At 59.5% G+C, this 9,651-nt stretch overlaps 1 protein-coding gene across 1 annotated transcript in view; it reads right to left on the bottom strand.

The window, feature by feature from the left end:
• The window catches only part of PDZK1 (PDZ domain containing 1), a 34,477-nt gene that overhangs the window by 10,288 nt on the left and 14,538 nt on the right, over positions 1 to 9,651 (bottom strand). Inside the window, exons 2-4 of the mRNA XM_004689470.2 lie at positions 2,024 to 2,235; positions 1,081 to 1,327; positions 926 to 998 (exon numbers count right to left, since the gene is read on the bottom strand). Coding sequence (XP_004689527.2) covers positions 926 to 998; positions 1,081 to 1,327; positions 2,024 to 2,235 — 532 coding nt within the window. The remainder of the gene's footprint in view (positions 1 to 925; positions 999 to 1,080; positions 1,328 to 2,023; positions 2,236 to 9,651) is intronic.

The following is a 9,651-nucleotide window of genomic DNA, read 5'->3' as shown; positions in this document are numbered from 1 at the left end:
TAGGTGCTGCCTAAAGAGATGATGTCAATTCTTTCAAGGCATTCCTGTTTCAGTCTAGTCAGAGGGTAGCTTATTAATGATGGCATAAACTATTCATAAGAAATAGTAACTCAAACCCGGTGTTCTTAAACACCTAATGTTTCTCCTATTACCTTGCTATATACTTACCATGAAGAAAACATTTTTTCATTGATCTGAAGCACTCACCATAAACATGAACACAAGAGCCACATGAGTAGAATTTGAATCTTGTTGCCACTTTGTTGATCATGGGCGTCTAAGAAACACCCAGCTCCCTTGATCACCTAAAACACTTTGTCCGTAACTGGCAGATCGAAGAAATTCCTCTCATGGGAGTCTGTATCTCTGAGCTACAGGTTAAGTTGGAACAATGTATGTTTCCTACTAAACTCCTTTTTACCACTTACCAGTCAAGACCTCCCAAGCAAGAACATGGACAAGCAACATCACAGCAGCAACAAAGGCCGACAGCTCCCCAGAAACCGTAACAGAACCAGGGTCAACTGACCGCAAGTCGGCCTGAAACAGGGTTTCTAGCTCCTGATGGTTGGGATTTTTCAAATCACTCCGTGCCCCTTAGCCAGAGGTCAAGGACACACCTAAGGCTGGCCGACGTTAAGCTCACGGGGTGGGGAGTCTGTGCTGTCCTCAGCCACTGTAACTGTCCAGCAGCCACGGGTGCTCCAGAATTCTCCAGAATTCTTGAATAAATGAGTGATACCTCGGCCCAGAAGTGAAAAATACCATTCTTACTCAAAGGTAGCGAATGTGGAGAATTTCATTTTTCTTATTTCCCTACTCTATGCCCCAACCTCACCCTAAGGAAGTGAGAAAAGAATAAAGTAGCATCCACCCTCTAAGGCTCAGCCCAACACAGGCGAGCAGGAGTGTTCAGCGCGCCCACCCCGAGCCGCTGTCCAATGTCCTGAACCTTCGGCGCTCACCGGGAGGCAGGGAGAAGCTGCGCTCGGCTAGCCCTAGTCATGGAGGAATGCGCTCAAGGCATTAGGCAACAACAGCATTTCCTTCTGGAAAGCGGCTGTCCATCCTCAAGCTCACCTAGCACAGTTTTCAGAGAGAAGCCGAAGCTGGCCCCATCCTTCACCAGGTAGCAGAGCCGGGGCTGGGTCCAGGCGTGCACACCTCCATTCATCACAGCTGGCAGCTTCTTGTCGTTGGAAGCCAACTCCTGACTCTGACCCAGCTCTTTCAAGTTGACCTGTTTTTTCATGGCTTTCTCGTAGGAATCCCCGTCCAGAACCAGTAAAGTCACCGAATTCCCACTCTTTTTGACCAGATCCACAACCTAGGAGGAAGGAGGAAAAGGTCACTAACCAGAAATCTTCCATCGACTGCCAGCAGGGATGCCTGGAGGGTTCTGATCTCCCCAACACCCACATAATCGGCAGATGTTCACCCCCACCCTCCTGAGACCCAGCAGAATTTGGGGGGCTTCCAGAGCTTCGAGCACCGTTGATGTCTAGAGTTTTTTGGCCCCACCCAGACCAGGGACATTTACAAGGACTGACCCTTTCTAGGGATAAATGCTGGAGCACGAAGTTCCTCCGGGTCTAGGGGGACAGCCCAGCGTGGTGGAAAGAGCACCCCCCCTTGCAGGCAGACGAATTTGGGGTAAGGTCAGACCCATGTGTTCGTGCGTAAGTGCGTCAGCAGGCTCAGTTACCGCCAGAGCCGCTTTCTCTGCTGTGATGGTAAGTGGTCCCTCATGGGTCTGGAAGAGTTAACACATGACGAAAACGGCATTTCCCGGCTTTGCTCCTGGCCTACGGCCAACAAGCTCCGCCAGACCTGACACCACTCAAGTCAGGGAGGGCGCTCCGCAGACCTGGGCGGGGTGGGCAGCTGGCCAGCTCGCAGGGAGTGCGGCCTTGGGGCGCCTGTCCCGCCAGGGGGCCGAGGAAGCCCTGCTGGCATCCGCGTCTGCGGTCATCAGCGACGTGACCCCTGCACAGCCGGAAGAGGAGCGCGAGGGCTCCCTCACCTGCACATGCTCCTCCTTGTCGACGAAGACCCCGTTGATCCTCAGAACCCTGTCCCCATCCCGGAGGCCGGCCTTCTCCGCCGGGCTGTCCTTCTCCACCAGCCGAACCAGGTGGCCGTCGGTGTCCTTCTCGATGCGCAGGAAGAAGCCATAGCTTTGTCCTTCTTGCTTGGAGAGCTTGCATGCTCGGGCGTTGAAAAGGGAAGCCATTTCTGTGACGAAAAGAACAAGTGGAAACATTCGTGGGGGGGAATCTATGGCCTCCGTAACCCTGTTCTTCCAGTCGCCCCGAATCTAGAAGCTTTGGGTCCCAGCGTGGGTGGGGTCGAGGCGGCCACCTTCCAGGACTAGCTAATGATTTCTACACATAAGCCCCAGAGTGGCCTTTCCTGGAGTTTCAGGCCGACGCACGTGGCTGGGCCCTGGCTATGTGTGTCCATCTCAGTAGCTCCGGAACCAAGTTCCTTTGTCCCTGACCGAGAGACATTCGCCAGACGCTTGAAGGAGGCACAAACCCACATTCATCTCTCCACTCACCTTCAGCGCACTGCTTTAGTTTAAGCACGTTTACGGGGATAATGTGACTCGCAGCCCCAAACGCCGTAACCACGCCACCCCCAGCACCCTCGCCCCAAGACTTGGCGGCCTTCGCAGGGTCCGGACCGAGGTTGGCTCTGTGGGCAAGACAACCCCCCCCGCCTGGCCTCACATCGGGGAGAACGGATGTTTACGGTAACTTGCGGTGAGTGATGTGGTGGGGAAGAACAGGGTGAGGAAGGAGATGAGGACAGAGGCCCAAAGCAGCAGCGGCGGTGGGGAGGCTCAAAATGAGCCCTGGAGAAACGGCTTTCCGAGCCCAGAGGATGAGCAGGCGGTAAAGTGGGCCAGGGCCCGGAGACCCCAGACAGACGGGCAGCGTCAGAGCCGGCCCTGGAGAGGCAGCGGGAGAGGGAAGCTCAGCAGAAGACCCTGCGGTGAGGGGCAGCGCCTCCCGTCCACCCGTCCACCCTGGCTGCGGATCCAGGCCCTGAGCCAGAGCCCAGGCCACGCAGGAAGCCGGCGGCGGCTTCGGCTTTGTGCCCTGTTCCTAGAAGGCTCCGTCTGCCAGCGCCTGCGGCCTCCAGCGAGCCCAGACCGCGGTGCCTGAGGAGGCCAGGGCGCGGCGGGTCGTGCTGCCCGCAGGCCCAGCCCTCTTGTTCCTGGGGTCGCCACCTCCCGGCAGCAAGTCACCTCTGACCTCTGGGGCCACCGACGTGCGGCACAGCCAGGAAGAAGCTGCCGCTGTGGTCATGTGGCCTCTTTGCATGGTCTCGCGGAGCCTGGCAGCCGCGCCGCCAGTGGGTGGCCAAGCCCCACGGTGGCCAAGCAGCCAGGAGGGAAAGGAACCGACATGGCATCTCCCCAAAGCCTGGCGCTGGGGCCTTCCCCGGGGTCAGGGACGAGGAGGGGCAGCCTCCCGCCCGGGAGCCCAGCTCTGCCCGGCGCAGCGCCAGGAAGATGCTGCCCTGGGCAGAGGCGGAGGCAGGCGTGGGCACAGGAGGGCAGGGCAGTGGGCCAGGTGGGCGCTCACACTCGAGCCCTGCGCACGGCCTCTGGCACAGGAACCGCCGTCTGCACCGGGGTCTCCATGGCAGCTGGACGTGGCCCTGCCGTGCGCCCCAGGAAGGAGCAGAGCCCAGGGCGGCTGCCTCTGCTGGAAGACACCAGTGACAGACAGCACGGCCGCCAGGAGCCTGGGGCTGCCCAGAGCTGAGCCTCAGCCAGCGGCTTCCTGGGAAAACCACCTCAGCCAGGACCCCTGCCCGGCCCGGCCCCACTGACGGGCTTCGCCTCGCCTGCCTGAGGTCCACCCCACTTGGCTCTCAGTTTAGAAGCCTCTATTTTCTGGTCCCCAAAACATCAGTCAAGCAATCCTGGAATCTTTATCTCCTAGGCCGCAAACGTTACAAACCCAGCCAACCTGGCGAGACCTCGGCCGGGGGCCATCCGCCCGGGGTTAACCGCGTGGTCTGCAGACAGTCCAGCGCCCGCTCAGACCCCTCTCAACGTCAACACCATAGAGCGAGAAGCCTTGGGGTGGGGCTGGGGGTTCGGAGGGGTAAAGTCCCGTGAAATTTGATGGCACTCAGAACCTCATCCAGATCCGTGTCTTTAGCAGCAAAAAGAACACCACAGATGCCACGTTGCCCGCGAGAGGCAGGGCTGTTTGCAACTCACATGTGAGAACTAATTTCTTTTTTTTTTAAGACTTATTTATGCAGACAGAACTGGGGTACAGGCCAGAGGTGCAGGCGCGCTGATAGGATCCACCAGAGACAGAGTGGGGAGCAGAACAGGCAGACCGACGAAGTCCACTGCTGAGCGGAGCAGTGGGCGGGTCAGGAGCGGTCTGCCGCGCCCTGGGGTCACCTCCGGGGCCGGGACCGAACTCGCACCAAAGCAGCTGCGGCAGCTCGCGGTGCTGCACTTTAACCCGCTGCGCCAGCAGGGAGGGCCGTGAGGGCTGATTTCCAAGGCGCCAACTTCATTCTCTGTGTGTCCTTGTACCGTCTTACTCTCACTACTGCAGGGGGGACAGAAAATGAAACCAATCTGTCTGCCAGTGGGACTAGCCCGAGGAAGGAGCAGGACACCGCCCTCCTGGGCTCAGGATGGCCCCCAAGCCCGACACACAAAGGCAAATCACTGCTCTGGTAGAACAGTGGCTGGTTGGTTCACGCTTTCAAGGAGCCAGGTGGTGATTCCTCGGCTCCCATCCTGGCGCCCCACAGCCGCCTGCCCCCGTGTTTTCTGCCCCCCAAGTCAGCCAGACTGATTCCTACTGGCACCCGTCTGTCGGTGCCCACTCCAGGTAGGTGGCATATTTCATACCTTGTGCCCGCGGAGGCAGCTGGTCAAACCCCCAAAGGTCTGGCCTACCTGGGTGCTCAAGTCCTTGAAGTGATTCCTTTTGCCATCTTGATGAGCAACAACTCACCAGTGGTCAGGAGAGCGAGGCTCTGGTCAGTGGGGTCACACTGGCCTCTGAATCGAGGCGGGGTCCGTCCCAGCCAGACTTGTTCCTGCTTCGTGATGAGGAAGCCTGGGGTTCTAGGACATGGGGCCTGACCAGGACAGTGCTTTGTAGTTAAAGATCAGCCCCCCACCCTGTCTTCTGCTCCCTGAGAAAATGTGGGGATCTGACCCCTCTGATAGACTTATCACAGCTCAGGCCTCTGGGATTTTATATTTTATATTTTCCATCAAATCTGTGGGCTTTATTCCACAGGTCAAAGAGCCAAAATAAAGTACTGGAAATGAAAGTTAACTACAACCACTTCTGCATTCCGGGAAAAAGAGTCAGTTCTTGGCAGCAAAGTTGCTTGTCTGTGGGAAAGAGAACAAAGTTCTGGCTGCCGGTCAGAAAAGACTCGGGGTGAGAGCCAACGAGATTTTTTTAGTCAATTTTAATTATTAATTATACCCTTACACCCCACATTCTTCTAAAAGAATTAGATTATCATTACCAGGAAAGAGAATGATATGCCCAGGGTCAACACTAGGTACCTACACTTCAGGTAGCAAGGCCAGGAACAGCGAGGAAGGATTCTCGCAGGCCGTAGCCACGGGTCAGAGCCCAGGGGACTCCGGTCTCCACCTCCGCAGCCACCAGTGAGACAGGAGGCCTGGAGATGATGCTGCGAGGCAAACCCCCACGCGCTCCCCGCAGCCTCTGGAGAGCTGGGGCTGGGCCTGAGGCCGGGCGGAGGGAGGCCCAGGGGGCTTGAAGCTAGGAGGAGACGCCAGACCGCACTGTGGGGGCTGGACGCTGCAGGCCATCCTCAGAGGGTGTTTGGGGAAAGAGACTCCTTTTATCACATCCTGACCTGGGGGCTGCCGGGAAGTGAGCACTGCAAAACGGCCTCTGGGCAGAGACCCTGTGGAAATAGCCATGGACGGGCCTGAGTCCGATGCCGGTCAGGGAGGGGTCCCCGTGCCCAGCAGACCCCTCCCGTCTCCCCACAGCTCCCCTCAGCGGTGTGTTTCAGTGGATCCACCCGTTCTGCTCCCCGCTCTGTCTCTGGGGCGTCCTCTCCCCGCGCACCTCTGGCCTGCGCCCCAGTTCTTGTATACGTAAATTAATGAATCTTTAAAAAAAACAGTTCTTTGCCTGTAACAACTCCTGTGAGCGTCCAGGGGGAGTTTTGTAAAGGAATCCTGATGTTGATAAGAACAAATGAAACACAGGCCAGAGGAGTCAAATCCTCCTCAGAAAGGGCAAGGGCGGACAAGCCCAAGAGGAGAGCGCCGCGGGCGTGGGCTCGTCTCCACCGGGCCGTCACCCCAAGGCGGAAAGAGCCAGGCCCATGCCCGGCGGGCCCTGGTGGCGTGGTGTCACGGGGCGATCCCCCCAGTCCCTGCAAGCTCCTGCAAGTGTCTCAGCCCACGCCGCCCCCGTCACCTGCAGAGCTCTATCAAAGAAAATGCCCGGGCCTTGCCTCACCGCTCAGACCCAGATGTCCGGGCCTGGCATCTGAACATGGTTTTAGCAATTTTTGAAACCCAACAAGTCAGGAAACTTGTGCTTCGAGCCAATTCGCTGCTCCTAACGCCCCCTCCCCCGGTCCCCCCAGTCTGAGATAAATACCCTCATGGGCCAGAGAAGAATGTCAAGGTTGGGTGAGCTATTAACAGCCACCTTGAACTCGGTTTCACTGAGCTCGAGAGAACAAGGCGATGGCTGGGCAGGAGAGGCCCGGGGGCCACCCTCCGCGGTCCCCAGTCGCCAGCACTGCCCACATAGTCCAGGGGTGAAGAGACCGAAAGTTGGGGCCTGGGGCCTCCCTCCCGAAGCTCCAGGTCTGAGCCAGGCAAACTTAGAATCAGGCCCCTAGAAACCACCTTAACAACTCCTACGGGTTCTTCAGACCCTATGAATCAAGTTTGAGGGGCCTCTCCCCACCCCGAGTCTGAGGCATAGACCCCAGCTGGTCCTCCTCCCCACACCCTCTGGGCAGACTGCTTTCATGCCCGGGACCCCACCGTCACCCGTGACCGCCGGCCACCCCGGGCCCCGAGCAAGAGCGGCCCTGGCCAGCTCCGACCCGAGCGCTACCCCCTCCAGCTGGCCGCCCCCACCCCCAGCTTCACTCAGCCCTGAGCGGGCACAGTCTGTGTGAGCACAGACTCGTGGCCCGCGGGTGTGAATGCCACGGCCTACGTGAGCCTCGGGAAGCGTCAGCCCGCGGGCAGGCTTTGACGCAGAGCCTGACCGCAGAAGGGTCGGATCCCTGCAGGTCCAGAAGTGGGCGAGAACGTCTAGAGATGGGTACAGGGTGGACATCGGCACGGAAGGGGGGTTCCTCGGGCATTGCCAAAGAAGAGCTAGAAACCCAGCAGCCCGAAGAGCGGCCAAGGGGCGGGGATGCGGTCGGGGCAGGCCCTGAAGGCCAGCCAGTGATGGGCCTCAGCTGGGCCGGCCGGCGCCACTCAGGATGCCAGCGCGGAGGACGCGCGGAGGACGAAGGGGCCAGAGCTGAGCGCCAAGAGCGGCAGGTGGGTGGCCGGAGCAGAGCCAGGGAGCGACTGTGTAGCCTTGCGCTCGCCTGCGGCGGGGGGCTCGGAGGTGGGGGTGAGGACGGCAGCGTAGCGCCTCCCTGCTGCTGGGACTGTCCATCAGGGACGTGCTCAGGAGGGCGGCTGTAGGACACAGGTGCCCAGAAGATTCACAGCCGGACCACGACAGGATGTGGGGGTGCAGCGGCCCTCCAGAGCCATCAGAGCCGCCGCCCCGGGCAGGCCCAGCCGCCCCCAGCCCGTGGGGGAGCCCCCGGCCCATGGGGGAGCCCCCCGCCCTGTGGAGGAGGCCCCGGCCCGTGGGAGAGCCCCCGGCCCGTGGGGGAGCCCCCCGGCCCGTGGAGTGCCACGTCCCCTCCCGTGGCACCTAAGTGAGAAATCCTTAGAGCTCGGCACCGTCACGGCACCGGGCACACGGGGGAAGACGCGGCCCTCCAGGACGGAAGAAGGGCTGATTCTCGAATGGTCGCTGCGACGCCTGATCTGTTTCCTGATTCTGTTGATGCACAACGTACTGAACCAAAGGAATGCTATGGACATTGTACTTCCTTCTAATGATACTCCTGATGGGAATGTAGCTTCCTCTGTTCTCGATACAGATTTAACACTGAGAAACTGCTACAATCTTTAAGTCTATTAAACTATTAACTCCTGTACACCAGGTGGCTTGTGGAATGAATGGAGAGAGCAAATAAACGGATTAGAAAGGCACAGGTGACGGCAGGGCACCGGCAACCTTGACTACTCGGTGGTTTCCCAGGGCCCCTGGCAACATCTCAGAAGCAAAAAGAAATGAAATGTACTACCTGTCACGCTTCTAGTAAAAGAATCATTGTATCCCTATATTTGCTTGCCAAGAAAAACTGCACAAATGCTCTGCACTCTTAAAAATAAATGACATTCAGATATGCGCGCCTAGAAGCCGTGTCTCTGTCACTCAGCCTCATCCTTGTCCACCCTGTGCCAGAATGGCCGCCCCGAAACTTGTCTCCTGCTCCCGCTGCGCTGGCCCCCGCCCGTGGGGGAGACCCCACCCCAGAGGGCAGAGGCCTGCAGGGGCCTCCTCTTCCCCACGTGGCCCTGCTGTCCACTTTCTCTGAATTTAAGTTGCATTTTTCCTACTAACCAACCTTGAGACTTCGCTCCTTCCCATCTAGACGGCCCTTCTCTGACCGGCTCAACTGGTCCTGCCCAACTAGCCCAGTGTGACCACCCGTGGAGAAAGCCCCTTCACAGGGGTAGTGAGGGATAATGAAGGTTAAATAAGGTCAGTGAGGCTGATGTCCGGGGAGGGCACACGCCCACACCAGGCCACGTGAGGCCACGGGCGAGGGAGGCCTCTGAGGCCGTCCCTGATGGACAGTCCGGGCAGCAGGGAGGCGCTGCACTGCCCTCCTCACCCCCCACCTCTGAGCCCGGGCGGCCGCCCCCCCCCTTCAGGCCAGCGGACGGTTAGGACAGTCACTTCCCGGCTGCAGCGTGGCTTTGCTCCGGCACCTTAGTCCCAACTTCCAGGCTCTGCAGCTGTGAAGAAGCCACCGTTGCCCAAGTCGCCCAGTCTGTGGTGCTGGTACGGCAGGGGGGTGGCAGGGAGCTAACTGCCCACGACCTCGGGAGGGGAGGGAGCGGCCGGCCACGCCAGGGCCGTGTCTTGGTGCCTGGCGGCGAGGGATCCCCTGAGAAGACGGCGCCGGCACCGGGAAGGGCGGGCCAGGCGGCGAGCGCCCACGGAAGGTGGTTCCAGGCGCAGGTCGGCGCTCAGGGACGAGGCCCCAGCCGCGTGCTCAGAAGCCCGGGAGAGGCTAGGAAGGAGGAGGGCGGGGGAGGGGAGGCTGAGGCCTGCCTGCGCCAGGCACAGAAGGTGGGACGAGGGCAGACCGGAGGCCGTTTCCCGAGTCATCGCAGGAGAATTTCCGGACGGGCCACTTCACAGCGGCAAGTGAAGCCAAGAGCTTAGCAAACAGGAGAAAAACAGAAAATGTTTTCCTGGACGGGCAGGCAGGGCACCAGGGCAAGTCGATAATAACGAGCAGTTGCTGGACAGAGAAGCAGCTCGGAACTCAGGGCCGAGG

This window comes from Condylura cristata, unplaced genomic scaffold (assembly GCF_000260355.1).
Source record: "Condylura cristata isolate star-nosed mole 26May11 unplaced genomic scaffold, ConCri1.0 scaffold00026, whole genome shotgun sequence".
NCBI lineage: Eukaryota > Metazoa > Chordata > Mammalia > Eulipotyphla > Talpidae > Condylura > Condylura cristata.
This window is presented reverse-complemented; position numbering and strand designations above follow the sequence as displayed.